Source organism: Dermacentor silvarum, chromosome 10 (assembly GCF_013339745.2).
Source record: "Dermacentor silvarum isolate Dsil-2018 chromosome 10, BIME_Dsil_1.4, whole genome shotgun sequence".
NCBI classification, from domain to species: domain Eukaryota; kingdom Metazoa; phylum Arthropoda; class Arachnida; order Ixodida; family Ixodidae; genus Dermacentor; species Dermacentor silvarum.
Window position 1 is genome coordinate 15,203,177 of NC_051163.1, and position 16,878 is coordinate 15,220,054.

Below are 16,878 nucleotides of genomic sequence, written 5' to 3' on the forward strand. Positions count from 1 at the left end.
ATATAGAGAAACAAAAGAAAAAGATAAAAGAAATACTGAACGAGATTATAATGGACAATAAAAAAGATTTAAATGACAAAGGAGCATCATTCAACAACTCAAAGAATTTGGAGCAAAGATAATAATTATGCGCGCTAACTGTCCTGTTATTCGGCTGCGGCGCAGGCGATGGCAATGGCGCTGCAGACGGGGTTTTACGGTATACAACTCTCGTCGGCGCCGCGAATTGACAAAGATGCCTGCCGTTGCTTATCACTACCAATACTGCAGAACCGGTACTATGCACCCAAAAATTCAAGAAACTCCCGGTGTCAGGTGCGTGGCAGTCTTGCAGTGGTCCTCTCAATTCTTTCGTAAAGCAGTTAAGAAGCATATTCAAGCAGCAGATCATTGCAGTCCCCGTATAAAACGAGCTCAACTGAACGCGACTCCTTAGCCTCACGCACCTGCGAGCTAGCGCAGTAACATTGCTCGGGCATGCAAAACGGTGAATGACGTCTATAAGGGATGCGAGTAATGAGCGGAAATGACACTCCAAGTGCCGCCACCCCGATGATAATGATAATGACGATGACAATTTATTAATAGCAACCCCTATGACACGAGGCGGCGAAACATGTAACTACCTAACCTGCTTGAGCTAATGAGGTTTCACTGCATATCTTGCAGTCTAGCACCTTGTCTATCTCTATTTTCTATATTATTTTTCTTCATTAAGACATCCATATATATTGTAAAGTTGTATTTTACACCACGTTTATGATGATGACGATGATTTACTGACATCCCCTTTGAAACTGGGCGGTGACCTAGCCTGCTTGATCCTAGCCTCCTGACCACTACGTGGGGAAGGAGCGCCGCTCAGTGCGGTGGCCGAGTCACTCACGTATCCGCATCTGTGCAAGTGGTAGAGGGCGAACACGGCCATGATCTTCACGGCCACGATGACCGTGTACGTGCCGACCACGTTCACCCACGTCGGAAAGATGTACTCGCCCAGCGTCAGCGGCTCGCCGTACAGAAACAGGTCGGCGATCACGATCCACTGCGCGAGAGCGAATTGGGAAGTGCCCGCATGTGGCGCCTTTTAACCACGTGCACGGAGCCTATAGGGTGACCGGCAATGCTGTACGTCGCTTAGCCACTCGATAGTTCTATAGTCGAAAATTTAACAGCGTTTATGGCGTGGTGTGAAGCTGTTGGTATTTTATTGTGTATAACATAATAAATATGGAGAAGCAAAGGGGGTAAGCGCGTAGAACACACTAAAATCGACTAAGTCCACTACCCCTCTGGCCAGTGCTGTTGATGAGCTGGAATAATTCTATTGTATGAGCAAGATTCGTGGACTCGGCCAAGCAACTGGCCTGACTTTAGGCTTCTGGCTAACATATAACCCTTCTTTTTTTTCTGTCCGCCTGAACCTCCACAGTAAGCAATGCAGGTCCACTATTGTTTCTTATCGACGAAGCAGACATTGCTCCTCACTGTCAGAGGTATCTTGGCGGAAATGTTTCTCCACATCCTGGTGATATAAAGCGGAAGGCCTATGTTAGCCCAAAGCGAAAGGCCACGGTCTTCTAATACAGACAGCGACGTTTTGAACGTGTGTGTGTGTGCGTGTGTGTGTGTCTGTGCATGCGTGTGCGTGTGTGTAACGCGTCGAAAGTGCGAACCAAAAAAGAAGTTGCAGTTTCGCCCGAAAGGCGTATCATCGCTTGCGAGAGCAAATTAGTGGATAGCTATACGAAGTAAGGATAGTATTTTTATCGGCCGTATAAACTTATAAACGTAGACATATTAACTAAATGAACAAGCATGACGTCACGCGCGCACAAGCAAACATGAACACATCGCACTCGATGACCGCGGAAACTCGCTGTCAAAACGCTGGAGTGAGAAAGCGCGCCAGGAGCAGCGAGCGAATTGACCTTCGTGCTGCGTCTCGCATCAATGCGAACTAAGCCGCGAAAACCAAGCGCACGGCGGACTGTGTCCCCGACGCAGATTGCTTTCAAGATACAGCGGCTCGGGCCACCCGGAGTAGAACCCTCCCTAGCGTTGTGCGCGACAGAAGACGGCGCTCTTCCTTCCCGCTTTCCTCCCTTGCATGCTCGAGATTGAACCGGGATCGCCGGCTCACACTCGCACGCTGTCACTCGCACATACAGCATAGGGAGCGCGGAGGCGATTTTATTGCCTTTGGACTTTATACGTAATCTCGCCGCGACGGCAGAAATTCGCCTGGAGTATCCATATAATTGCTATCGAAATTACATAATCGCGACGCGAACTCACCGAGAGGCATAAGGGGCAGAACACGGCCCAGCAGACCTTGAGCGCCATGCTGGGCTGGTCACCGGTCATGAACTCAATGTCGGCACAAAAGCGCCTCAGCCCTGCAACCAGCATGAAAACACCGCGCAGTTGGAGAGAGGACGGCGGCCTTCTGTGTAGGGCTCGGAGCTCGTCTACATGTCAACTCTACCAAAGTTCACTGCAGATTTGAAATCATTGCCTTTGGAATTTTACCATTTGCGGGATGCATCGCTATACCTCATCAATTCATCATTGAGATGCATCATCATTGCCTTCGAAGTTATCTTTCTCGGTATCGATTTGTTGTTTATGTTTTCTTGGTGCATAAGTAGCACAATATAAACTTTCTCTGTGTTTTCGGGGCTTTTTTCGGGGTTTTGGGGGCTTTTTAACACAGTAGACTGTGTTAAAACCGCTTGGACGCGCAACGTTGGTGCGCCGGCTGCGCATGTGACGCATGCCCGGTCGCGTCGTACCGTATCCGAGCAGGACGACGAGGAGCTCGGCGAGGCCGATCCATGGCAGCAGGTATCCTCCCAGGTAGGTGTCCATCACGGTCAGGATGTAGAGGCCCCCTCGACTGGCCATGGGCATGCCGAACACGCACATCAGCGCGCACACGACGAACGACAGTAGCGGGCCGTACGAGCGCAGGGCCGGGAACTCGTCCTTGAAAGGCGTCAGCAGGCACTCCACCGACGAGAACTGCTCGGCGGAGCGCACGAATACGAAACCGTTAACGCTTCTACAATGCTTCTGTGCGATTAGCTGCCGGAAATGCAATTGAGTTTTCGCTAACGCACTGTGCTCCAGTTATGCTGGATTGAATCATGTGGGTTAAGACGTGTGTAGTTGGCTGCAAAAATAGTGACTCGCATATTAAGAAATGGAATCTGTGTGGCCAAGTTCGCGGACCCCTGCTGAAACTGTCCGTACGTGTTGCCGGCATTTCTAGATGTACGGCTTTCCTCGAGGATACAGAAATTTGCTCATCCGTCAGCGCTGTATCACTAACCTTCAAAGAAAGGGCTTCAGCCCCGGAACGTCGGCAAGAGTGAGTACCGCTCATTACAAAATGACGAAGGGACTAGCACCGCTTTCAACCACAGACGGCCTAGTTGAAGAGCATCCGCCGCGGCTGTGGGAGGCAAGTGCTGCCGCCGGGTACACCGGTAAAATAGGGACGCGCGCACCCGGCCTGGTGCTCGGCCATAATGGGACCTCAACGCTTGGAAAAGGATGTTTGTCCCCAACCCGAAGGCGTCCCTTTCTGAATTTAGGGCGCAGGCTCCTTTCCCAAGCGTATCACGTGACTCTGTAGAAAGCCGAACGCCAGGCCGGGGTACACTTGTATCCATTTGAACCAGTGGATGCCCAGCGGCGGTAGGAATCGAACCCGCAACCGAGGCGGGCACTCTACAACTATAGACCACGGCAACTAGGTCGCTCATTTCAAAGGCGTGAGTTTGAATGAATGACGAAGGGTGTGAGACGAGAGTATGAACGTGAGTGTCGGTGCGTGTGAATGGACGTGAGTATACGAGAGTGGATGCGAGTACGAAGGTGAGTACCTATCAGTGTGAATAGACGTTTTTGTGAACGTGAGTGGCTGTGAGTAGATGTGAATGCGAACGAAATTGATATGGACTGATGTGGTGACGCATATCACGAACAATGTATAAGATATATATGCAGGTGTGGACAGCACGCTTTGCAGGAAGGCCTGATAATGTCCCATATTTCCAAAAAGGCGCCTCGAGATGACCATTTTCTTTCGTTCCTTTTCGCTGGTATGTTGCGCCGATTTTTCACCAGATGATGCTGCGATCATCGGTCTGTTTAAGGCCAACGTAAAGGGCTGGATGCGCTCGCGACGTTGTTCGTCGCGACGTGTCCGCGCCTGAAGACCACATTTTCTCATTGACGCCTTTGCTCTGAATAGAATATTAAAGCGATAGCTTTAAGGGCCCTGTTAAGCAGAAAGCACGGCGTCGCCGGCGTTGACCGTGCGTTGACCGTGAGCGAAAATTTGCTACCAATTACAGCGCGGCGCGTTTCTACCAATCAAAGAGCAGTGCAAGCTGCGTGCGCCGCTTGGTTCCTTGCAGCACTACCAGATGGCGCTCGCCTCCGCGGCGGCGCCGGACGTGCGGGAAAAAAAACAAAGCTCGCCTTCATGCATAGCGTTCTAAGCAAGCATTTCCCGGTAAATATTGCGGTTGCATAAGCTGCAGTTGCCGGGAGGCGTGAGAAGCAGTCAGGGACCCTTTAATGCTATCGCTTTCTACTCTTAAAGGCGAAACTTAAGCGTCTTGCAAGCTTTCGAGAAGTTGATTAATAACTAATTATGTATTTAGGCGAAATGAAAAAATAGTGTAACTTGCCCCCAAGCGACGTTACGCGGGATACATTGCATATATACCTTACACTGTGATCGCAACGCACAGAGGGCAAGACGTGTTACGACGTAGCCATTGGTCAGGCGAGGCTGCGAACTATTGGCTGGATGCTTAAGGTATCACAATGTGCTATTATTCTGCAAGTTTGCAGTGCCGTATGCGTTTTAACTTTATTCTTACATTTACTTATTTATTTTTACTTTGTACTGAGTGTGCACGCGCTGGAACGTTATTTATTATTTTTCAACCTCGCACGTAAGTGTGACATCACGCAATCCACGGTTTGGTTTTTACCCATTTTCGTCATATTTTTTTTAATACCTGTAAGACCTTAAGTCATAATGCTACCTCCCACGGTCGGTAGAATTCAGTTTTCTCTTTTAACCCTGTATGTAATGCCCAAACAAAGTTCCACATCAATGAAATTTGAAACAAATTGTTCACGTTTATTTCTGGCCATGGTGTGATCATTAGAAAAAAAAAGCAAGAAATGTCTTTCAGTTACAATTTAATTATCATACTATTTAATTAATTAGCAAATGGTTTCTTGCACTGTTCAATGCTAAAACTTCACTCCAGATTATTAAAAACATCGCTATAAATTTTGCATTAGGAGTACCCCACTTAAATCGGAATTTTGAGGAATCATACTCGGCGTAGCATATATGATGCGTTGGGCATTACAGGGTTAAAATTCTACTCATTTCCTCCAAATTGGTTCAGCATGTATTTTAAAGCGAAATCGGAATTAATTGGCCCCAAAGTAGAGCTCCCACTTTAGACGAATGTAAGAAGCCAGAACGAATGAGGCTATAACGAATTTATTCATTCATTCATTCATTCATTCATTCATTCCACCCACCTCCGTATCAATGGCGAGGAAGAACAGCATCGCGTAGAATGCGGCCGACCAGATCTGCGGGTAAGCGATCATGCTCAGCGCCTGCGGGTATGCGATGAACGCCAACCCGACACCTGCGCGTAGTAAAGAACATGTACATATACCTGCCAACTCTCCGGAATTCTTCGTAAAGCTTATGAATTTGGGCCCTTCTTACGATTTTACGATTGTTGCGTCAAGTTTTACGAAAAATTATTTGTTTGCAAAAATGTTTCGCACATCGGTCTCGGCACCTTGTCTCGGCATTGTCTAAGTCGGCACCTGAAATTAGCAACAGTTTAATTCGCTCATACAGTCACTGTGATCTAGAAACGTTTTTTTTGTCAATATTTGCTGTTCCAAGTGTCTTTCCTGCATGCTCAATGTACTGCGTCTAAAGCTAAATCTTCGTTACTGAAGTCTGTATGTAAAACGTGCGCTAAGGCCAAGTTTGAAAAAAAAAAATGCGCTCTCCCTTTCTTCCCTCTCCTTCTCCCCCACGTATGAAACGGAGCCGGGAAACGGAGTCAACAACCTGCGACATAGCAGCCCTTCTTTATACCATCCATTCTGAGTATGCCCTTTGGTCGCCACAGCCACGAACGGTTTATCGATGGGTGTTTTACCTCCAGCGTCATCAATATTTACACGTTGATTCTTTTTGCCAAACGATGCGTAACCACATAAAACAACAATATATGCACGTGCTGCGATAGATTACGGCGGTCCGTAGTACGCCAAACATATCCACTTGCGCAGTGGTTTTCGTGGGCGAAGATCCTCACCGGCAGAGACGACGTCGCTGACGGGCACGTCCATGTTGTGCGCCATGTTCCCGAGCACCGAGAAGACCACCATGCCGCCCATCAGGCTCACCACGAAGTCGGCCGCCGCCACAACGAGCACGTCCCTGCGAGCGCCGACATGACCTGTCCGCTGGTGGCTTATCGCTTTTCAGATGGATGCAGACGGCACCAAAAGTCCCTAGGTTTTCTGCTTTATTTTATCAAAAAACTATCTAGAGACTTTAGCTATAGCTACATGCCCGCTACGCAGCAGATGACTCGTCACATTGCCTCTGTAGCGCGAATCGGCGGTTTCGTCCATCGTACGAATAACCCAGAGAAACGGTTCAATGTGATTGTTGCATTACCACAGCCGGTCACTATATATACTTCGCGGTGGCCACAAGCATTTGTCGAACTGCGCTAGCTTATAGGGGACGTATTCTGCGACGATTACTTCGGTGATACTATCGCCTTCGCGTGGCGTAGTGCTCAACCAGCCGATCAGCTCATCCGGTTTAGCTCAACCAGTCAATCAGCGCGCGCCTGACGGTCGAGGGCATATATTATCGCCGAAAGTGATCGTCGCAGAATACGTCCCTTTCTCGCACGATCGATTAATATGTACGAGTGTATGCTACTCGCTAGCTGTATGTGTTCTATGCGTTTCTTTACGGTGTGTAATTCGTGTATGTAAGAAACCCTATTTAGAAAACGTTGACGCGCTACACACGAGAACACAAGGAAGACGATATGCGAGCGAACACTTGTGGTCCGCGCGTGTTTCGCGCTCTGAAGCTTTTCCAAGCATGCTCTTCTAAAGTCGTACTTTTCTAAAGTAAGCAACCTCGTGTACCTAAGGTATGTATTAATGAAACTGAATAAGTAAGAAGGGCACCAACTTGTGAAGCCGGTTCCTGAATTCGTTGAATCCGCCGAAGCAGATGATCATACCCTCGGCGAGGCTTAGCGAGTAGAAGATCTGCTCGGCGGCGTTCTTCCACACCTGCAATGCCCGATCGATGAATAAACAATGAGTCCAGTGACTCGTATCGTCGCCTCTAGCATTACTTAATTATTGCATCGATTACTGCCAATTTTGTCTAAAACACCAGACGGCAAGTGCAGTGGTATACGTATATGTCACAAAAATTTGCACAAGTGAATAATAAAAAAGTAACAAAACCCCTAAGACATCACGAAGAAATAACCTATAAGATGGTTTGAGACAAACTAGGTATAACGACTTACACAATAAATGAAAGCAAAGGATCATCAATGCCGCCTTGGCTAAGCCTAAGTTAAGCCTAAGCCTTGGTTAAGCTAAGCAATTAGCTCAAGGACGTGGCGATCGTATACGAGCATTCAACAAAGCTTGAGGCATTCTCATATCAAATTTATTCATAAGGAAGTACATTCGGTGCGGCATAAGGCCAGATGAGTGCAGTTTGGCCAACAAATCCTCCCCGTATTGCCCGAGTTAGTGCCTGAATATCTGTCGACTCCCAACGAGATTCACCGCCTTTACGGTATATAAGTAGCTCTAGAGCATAAAGGAGAGGTAGCGGAGCATAACGCCGCGCCTGGCTGAGAAGTACAATGCAAAGTAATGAAGTACAATGAAAAAGAAAAAGCAAACACGATTTATCGCATATTTTCTCCGCAATTGGTGAGAACTTGCATTAACCCGAATGTAAGGTCCCTGCGACGAGAGTGCGACGTTGGACAATATTTGACGAGCCGAAGTATTCGACAGTGCGCCAACACATAGTGATAAAACGGCGCAGAATGCACGCAATGATCGCGAATGCTGACCTTTGCGCGCATGATGGTGGACCAGTCGGGCACCAGGTAGAACCGGATTCCGTCCGCAGCGCCCGGAAGAGTGATGCCGCGCACAAACAACATGCCCAGGATGAGAAACGGAGCCACTGACGTCACGTAGACCACCTATTCCAGACGGCAAATACACAGAAGGGTGACGTCTACTAAACTGCTAGTAAGACCAAAAGTGTCCAATATGTATTACTGCGATAGCAATTTTATATGGACGCTCCAGCCGCATTTTTGCCGTCGGCGTCGCCGTGATGTTCCGTATAAAGTCGAAGGGCGATCATACCGTCGCCGCGCACCGCATGCTGTATGTGCAAGTGAAAGCGTGCGAGGGGAGCCGATGATCGCGGTTCAATCTCGCCTGCGCAAAGGAGGAAAGCGGGGAGGAAGCGCGCCGCCTTGCGTTGCGGGCAAGGCACCGGGGGAGGGGAGGGCAGAGGGGTGGCGTTGTACTCCAGCAGCAACTGCGGTCGCGCGGGCTCTATCTTGAAAGCGATCTGCGTTGGGGGCAGAGTCTAGGTGCGCCGACTGCTCATACTTTGTACGCGCTGTGTTCCAGCCGCTATATTTGCGTTGAAGCGATAGACAGCACGAAGGTCATTTCGTTCGCTGCTGCTGGCGCGCTTCCTCAAGCCAACGATTTGACAGCGCGCGTCCGCGGTCATCGAGTGTGATGTGTTCATGTTTGCCTGTGCGCGGTGACACCATGCTCGTTATTTAGTTGGTAAGCGAATGTTTAGAAGTTTATACGGCCGATAAAACTGCTATCCTTACTTCGTATAGCTGTTTACTAATTTGCGATCGCAATCGATGCTTCGCCTTTCGGGCGAAACTGCGACTTCTTTTCCTTTACGGAAGTAAACGGAAAGCTCAGCTATTTTTGTCTAACATTCTAATGCCAAATTATTTATCCTTTCTACGGCCTGGGGACGCACTATGACGATTTGTACTAAGTGGGGTCAAGCGGACGAGTTGGTAAGACTGCACTTCAAAGGCAACAGCGTGAAGGGATCAAGCGAAAAATCGATTGACTGATTGATTGATTTATTGATTTCGTTTACACACTCGTGTCTTTCCGACTACGGTCTCTTTTTTTCTATTTCTTTTTGTAATTCGGCATTCTTCTTTCCTCTGACGATCTGGTCCGGTGAGAGACCAGATCATGGTGAGGGTTTCGGTGCAATCTCCTATTTTGGGACCTTCTGTACATTTACCAATATATTCAACTTTCTGTGTATTATGATTTTTTTCTGTGTATTAATGATTTGATTGATTTGATCTGACTTTTAGTTTGGCCGCAAGATAGCTCACATGCCCACGATAGCTCGAAGTAGTGATACGGCGCCTCCTGGGCCGGTATTTTGCAGCGATGCATTATGCTTTATTCTATGCTAGTCTTATCATCCACCGCTCACGGCGGGCTGATCCCGTTGATAACGCGAGCGGACCGTCGCTCTGACCACTGACCAAGCGCGAAAAGCACGAAAAGGCATTAGCATCGCAAGGCATCGCTACAAAATACCGGTCCTGGTCTGTTCTTTCTTGCCACTGACACGTCTATTGTATGGTTCTTCCAGATTATCATACAATCAATCAATCAATCAATCAATCAATCAACAGAGGTCACCACGGTACACTTTGTGAGCCGACCCCGATGTGCACCTTTCCCGACGTCTTGATTCCCTTGAAGACGCAGAGGTACACGCACAACCACGACACGACCAGAGCGCCGGCCAGCCGAGGCTGTAGCGAGCCCAGCTCCTCGATGCCGCTGCTCAGTCCAAGCACATGGCGACTGAAGGTGGAGGAAGAAGCAGCAGCACGGGGCCGCAAACCGCCATCTTAGTCATGACACGATGCAGTAGAAAAAGTTAAGCGTCATAGAGCGAAAATCTGTATTTCTCTCTCCTGCTCAGGCCACTATATCCCCTGGTGCCACGTATGGCACACGTCGGATCAAGGAAGACACCGACTCAGTATCCCTGAGTCAACGACCACGCTAAAGCAGTTTTACTGCAATGTATCCCTTCTCATGACCTACAGAACACCTCAGTCACGCAACTGAACGAATGTTCGCATAAGCAATCCTCATGATCGATCTCGAGCGGGCTGTCTTCAAGCTTTCTTCCAATGCTAACTACTTCAGAAGCTTCAATGCAATTTTTGTTCTCATGACTCGATTCTTTCCTTTATACTGTTTTGTTTCGCTCGAATGAAGGTTCAATGCAGACAACTGCATTTCATGTTATCGATAACATTATGAAAATTTTCAGCTCCCTTCCGTCAGATGCATCATTGAGAAACAACTCCCCCAAATATGTACACCTCAACTACGGAACATAAAGCGTGGGTCTCTTTCAAACGATCGCCACAGGCATAAGGGAAGACGTGATGAGGCGAAACACTTCGTCTTGCCTTCTTTTTATTTATTTATTTTTTCGCGCTTTTCTGCCGGCATGCATATCGCTCAAGACCGTTTGTCAAAGCTGGCTTCCCCACAATAAACGACATTGTGGAAAAGCACCGCTACGCTCATTCTCTTCGTGGTACAAATCACGCAGCCTGCATACTGAGAACATTTCTCAGCGCGCATAACCAACAATATCACAGCTGCAACCACTGCTATTACTACACAAAGGGGCATCTGCCGGGATTTAACCTGGTTTCTCTAGATTCACGAGACAAGCGCCGATGTTGATTGCAACATCGCGGTATCGTTCACCTGTATGTACGAGTAAACAAGATCTGACGGCCTGCGATTCAGCGTGCAATACGCGCGACACATGCTGAACGCCGATGTTTGAATAGAGGCTGTCGAACTTTACCGGGGTAAACACTTCATTCGCACGTTACGACAATGAACTTTTTGCAGTGGGATTCATTAAAACAGTGGGCATAAAATAGACCAGGGACGGGAAGATGGGCTGACCCGAGTCCGCGCCAAAGCTTCTCTCATCGATGCTGCAAGTCACCGAAAATTGCGTGCATAATCACTTCCCTATTTTTTCTATGAAAACAAATCATTTTAGTATTTTGTGTGTTGTTTTTGACCACTTCCATATTTTTCAAGGGCTTCTTGGACTTAAATCTGCCGAGTGTTTACTTATTACTTATTACAATTTTACTTATCATCATTGATGAGTGACTGTCAAAAAGGCAAGAGGAGAAAAAGAAGTTGCACAATAGATTGCATTGTACGCGTGCGCAGTGACTTGCACTGTTTGTGAATGCTTAAAAATGGTTCTGTTGCCTCATGAACTAGCTCAGACTCATACCGCAGCGCAGCATAATAGTAGTGCTCACGCATCACGTTTAGCATTGCTCTTTAGGGTCCCTTTAAGCTAACCACGCAGGTGCCTCCTTTTTTTTAACAGCTGAGCTGTTGAAGCTGGCCGTAAGTTGTGCCGCGAGCTCCAAAACCTCGCCGACCTATGACGTCACTGCGTTGCCTAGCAACCACTTCGCGGAGCGGCGTGTGCTTCGCCTCCTCTCCGTGCCGTGTACATGTTGCCTTGCCATGGGACGTTAAGGAGAGAGGAGAGCACGCGCTCGGCGCGCGCAATGCTCGGGAGAGGGAAAGATAAAATGAGAGCGAGAGAGAAAGAAATTGTAGCAGCACCAATGAGACCAATGAGAGCACAAATTGTAGCAGCACCAACGCGCAGAGCTGCTGCCGACGCCACCCGCGTTTCTCCGTGTCCCCGCGTTCGCGCCCAACGCGCGCGGTGTCCGTGACTGCAGCGGGCGCCTCTGGCGTCGGCTCGGCAGGTTTCGACCAGTCACGCCCCGGCAAAAAGTGAAAGCGCAGCTTGGCAGAGACGTCACCGGGGAGATAAAGCTCGGAGCCGCCGCGACGGCGGCAGGACTCTCGTTCACTCTGTGGCGAGTACTTGTACCCTTGACATGGGACGACCGAAGAAGCGCGTCGCGCGGCCAAGCGAGAATCTGCACGTCGGCGGCGAGCCGATTCGGAATACCGTACCTAGCAGCACTTAGCATTTGCTAGCAAAATTTAGCCAAGCCTAGTAAAACCTGGAAGAAAAGCTAGGTCGATCACCAGCTCCGCTGTTTACTCCAGCCTTGCACCCCTAGTGCAAGCTGTCCACGTTTTATTTCGTTTGTTTTCGGCACTAGGCTTAAGTTGCAAGTCTATTTGACCACAACGCACACTAAATTGACAGGGACCGACAGAGCAGACGCCACAAAGGGCTGACTGCAACTGCAGTACGTCAGCGCTTTGTGGTCAAATATGGTCAAAGATATTTAAGATATAGCCAAGGGCGAAATATAGTCGCTATCTTTAGGTATGTTGATGACTACCTCGTTGTTTCCAATACAGTTGTAGTCATCTCTGTCTTCTCTACCTAGTTGTAGTCAGCTCTACTCTATCGGTCCCTGTCAATTTAGTGTGCGCTGTGATCAAATAGACGTACATAACCAACTAGCCCGCCAGTTCGTCCTGATTAAGTTGCAAGTTCCGAGGGGAGAAGAGCACCCACTAGAAGAACTGCTCGGGCGCCGTCTGGGTGGCCAGGGTGCAGGAGTTGGCGAGGAGTTCGTACGCCTGCCGCGGCACGAGCACCACGTCGGAGCCTTGAAGGATGGCGTGCGCGTCGGGCCCCGTGTAGTTCTTCCCCGCGTACAGCCGCAGAAGACGCGGCTCGACCGTCCGGCACGGCACCTGTGCGCGCCAGTGGATGTGCGTGCGTTTACCAACAGAACTTGGCATATCGCCTCGACGCTCGCTGCCATAACAATCTGGACCCGCCATGTACTAAGTGTTGTCGGGTCAATCTGTCGGAGTCACACGTCCGAATCGACACTCTTTTGTCGAGTTCGTGCAAACGAAGGCTATAAAACAGATTGTGCAGTCAAAGCGTATCCCTTTCATTGTTCAATTTCGTCATCGCGCCATCAGCCCGTCGTCCACTGCAGTACGAAGGCTTCTCCCAGCGATGTCCAATTAACCCCGTCATGCTTCAGCTGATTTAATTTTATGCCTGTGAATTTCCTATTTTCATTATACCAATCATTCCTTCAACTTACTCGACTGTGGTTCCCTTCCCTTGGAAATGTTCAGAATAAAAGTTAGTTAAGTCGAGGTTTTGACGGAAGCCCGTCTGGTCGGGAGGCATCATGAAGAAGGGCAAAATGAAGGACACCGACCACAGAAAGAATACAAGAAAAGACGTTTCGGCTCCCCTGACGGGAGCCTTGTTCACAATGAAATCAAGGACGTGCGATGCAATGTTTATATGGTTTAGCACGGAATAAGTCCTCGGGACTTGCAGGTCAGGTTGAAGTTAAGGTCAGGTTGAAAAAGTTAGTCGCAGCGCATACGGCAGGCATTCTCAAGACACGACCGGCAGCTTGACGTTATCCTTTACAGGAATACAATCATTGCATTCTGCCGGTGCTAACCTATGAAACAAACTCGGAGGATAACAAAGGAGCTTGAAACGAAAATAAAGGCCGGGCAACGAGCGAGGGAACAAGAAATTATAAGCGTAACATTAAGGGATAGGATCACAGCGGTGGGATCACGACGGGGGTAGCCGATATTCTAGCTAAAGTTAAGACAAGTAGATGGACTTGGGCAGGCCATGCGATGCGTAGTGGAGTTATTAAAGCAACAGAATGGGTGTTCAATTAACACCGCTTTATTTCCAGACAACAGATCCTCTACTGCCAACCAACATTGCATGCCCTTGTACCGGCCTTTGCTCTCCCGTTTCTTCATTGGGTCGATCCGATCAGAAATGTACTGGCCGGCAAGAATCGCGTCCCGGTGAATCCCGACGGCGACTTACGACACCCGGCCTAGGGTTGTAACAGTTGCTGTCGGCCCAATCGGAGTAGTCGCAGCTGGTCCAGGGCAGCGTCCCGTGGAAGGAATAGGCGAGGTAGAGCAGCGCGTAGCCCAGGATCACGTTGTAGTACAGGCTGATGAACGCGCACGCGTACACCATGGCCCAGCCCACGCCTGCGCGCGCGATATGGTTCACCATGTATGTAACCACGATGTGAATGGCGATGCCATTAACGTCGTTTCGTAATTTCGAAGCAAACAAGGTTTGCGGAAATCTCTAAGGTACAGGAAGTTTCGTGAAACAGATAAATTGTCATCCACTTGAAGTTATAGCGCTAAACTACTCTTCCCCCACCACCTACCCTCCTTGAAAAAAGAATCGCCATAGTCCGGGGGTCGAACCCGGGACCAACGTCCTTCCGGTGCGGGCGTTGTCTGGTCGCTCCGAGTTGATTTACCTCGGCACTGCTCTGCCTTCTTGTTAGCCTCATGGTTAGGCCAGATGGTAGAGTCTTGGCTACAGAGATTTGCGCGCGCCGATCTCGGAGGTCATAGTAAAGCGACCGCCCCGGGAACGTTTTATTTGCAGGTTCGACCCCCGGACCCAGGACTAATTCTCCTTTAACTGCGAAGCTTTCTTTCAGACGAACCCGTATCGGGGGTTTTCTTTGTAGCTTCGTGCTATATTTTCGGGTGGATTATATTGCTACGGAACAGTATATATATACGTATATATTTTATATATACGTACCTATATATATATATATATATATATATATATATATATATATATATATATATATATATTATATTTCTTTTAAGAAACTGTGTTAATATACCCGTAGAAATTAAGCTGAATAAATTCTGGACCGTCACCCAACCATGCAAACGCCGCTGCCAGAAGTAAAAGAAAACTTACGTGTTTTCTTTTTCCTTATTTCTTTTTTTTTTTTGCGACAGAGGCGTCGGCGAATGTCCAGTACAGCACTTGAGCGGTCAAATATCGAGTTTTCTTTGTTCTACATGGTGTCCTACAACCAGCGTACGTAATTATGTGGCTATGTCGCTGCTGTCACTTAAGTCGTCGCGCGCACTCTCACCCTTGGCGAGAGGGAATCCGCCGAAGGCCCTGGCCTGTGCGTTGCTGGCGAATTGGCCCAGGACGAGCTCCAAGTAGTACATGGGGCGACCCAAGACGAGCATGAGCACAATATACGGCACCATGAACGCCCCTGTAAACACGGTACAGGAAAAGGTCACAGCGGCTTGCTAATGCGTTGAACGCATCAGGACATAATAGACCTAAGATCTTGTGTTGCAGTGTTGGGGAAGTCAGTGACCCGCCGCGGTGGCTCAGTTAGCTAAGGCGTTGCGCTGCTGAGCACGAGATCGCGGGATCGAATCCGGGCCGCGGCGGCCGCATTTCGATGGAGGCGAAATGCAAAAACGCCCGTGTGCTTGCGTTGTAGTGCAAGTTAAAGCACCCCAGGTGGTCAAAATTAATCCGGAGCCCTCCACTACGGCGTCCCTCGTATTCAGAACTGGTTTTGGCACGTAAAACGCAAGAAAGAAGGGGGAAGTCAGTGCTTGATACACAACACCTTGTACTATAAGCCACAGAAGAGATGTTAACGCAATGAGAAAACGTTTTCTTCCTTACGCCTTACAAGACGTATAATATACAAGAGACAGGATGGAGTAACCAGCATGTATGCAGAACATGAACACCTATAGATATATGTATAGTCCAACACAAGTTATTAGTATTTCGATGCCTCAATACACGCCGTTTAGCGCCACACTGGTCATATCTAGCGATTGCCATCGCTATCATCGTACAGGTATTACAGTTCGCAATGGAGAGCGTCATTTGCTTTAACATCCTGCCGGATGTTTGCAGGCGCACAAGGAGCAGACATGTGCTGCAGTAGAATTGATAAGAATTCCTTCAGAATTGGTTTCGCCTTTACCACGCATTTATAGCTCAAAATATAACTCAATCGCAAATGTTGGTACAAACGCTACACCTGTCCGAATAACCTGTCCATAAAAGAGTGCTAACTTGGGCTGTGGTTCACCAGTCCAAGTCAGTCCTCTTTGATGTAGCTATAAATAGAGTAACGGTGCATGCGACGTCCGTTTCCTGCAGCTTGTCCAGTAGAATGGACCATATAAGGGTAGCCGCGCTGCGTCAGAACAGTGATGTGGCTTCGCTGCATGTTATATATATACCGACCTCCGCCGTTCTCGAAGGCCACGTACGGAAAGCGCCAGACGTTGCCCAGGCCGACGGAGAGGCCGACGGAAGAGAGGATGAACTCGATCTTGTTCGACCACTTCTCGCGCTCCACGTCCGGCATGCCGCGGTCGATCGAGGTGCGAGGGAGCTCGACAAGATGGCGGCGGGACACTGACGTCGTCTTTGGTAGTCCTTGCGTCTCCGGCGGACTGCAAGGACTGTCGCGCCGCAGAAACGGGGGCTTCACCGTGAGTGACCAAAACGCCGATGGCCGGGTTTCGATGCAAGACGCTGAATCGCCTGCCTGCTCGAACGAATCGATGAGCGACAAGCACGGAACACGCGGCTGAAAACCACGAGCGCTTCTTCTTCTCTGCAAGAACGGTGCGTTGTCAGCATGATGATCAATGAGCGATGATGAATGTGAGTTCAGACAAAAGAATGAAGACGGAGGAGGAATAAACATTTATTGTGGAACCAGCACTTTAAGATGGCCGGGCCTAAGCCTCCCATGAGGGGACGGAAGTAGCTTTTTTTTTTTTTTTCCGTAATTACATTGAACGAGAGAAGTCCAAACGACGGCAAGTTTTTTTTATAAGTACACCGCAAGGGCC

The 16,878-nt window shown here is 48.8% G+C and overlaps 1 protein-coding gene across 1 annotated transcript in view; it reads right to left on the reverse strand.

The window, feature by feature from the left end:
• Positions 1-16,385, reverse strand: part of LOC119466653 (uncharacterized) — a 67,723-nt gene extending 51,338 nt beyond the window's left edge. The window contains exons 1-9 of the mRNA XM_049657469.1: positions 16,262-16,385; positions 15,126-15,257; positions 14,027-14,199; positions 12,716-12,897; positions 9,879-10,011; positions 8,199-8,333; positions 7,286-7,389; positions 6,384-6,508; positions 2,796-3,024 (exon numbers count right to left, since the gene is read on the reverse strand). Coding sequence (XP_049513426.1) covers positions 2,796-3,024; positions 6,384-6,508; positions 7,286-7,389; positions 8,199-8,333; positions 9,879-10,011; positions 12,716-12,897; positions 14,027-14,199; positions 15,126-15,257; positions 16,262-16,385 — 1,337 coding nt within the window. The remainder of the gene's footprint in view (positions 1-2,795; positions 3,025-6,383; positions 6,509-7,285; positions 7,390-8,198; positions 8,334-9,878; positions 10,012-12,715; positions 12,898-14,026; positions 14,200-15,125; positions 15,258-16,261) is intronic.
• Positions 16,386-16,878: the final 493 nt, after the last annotated feature.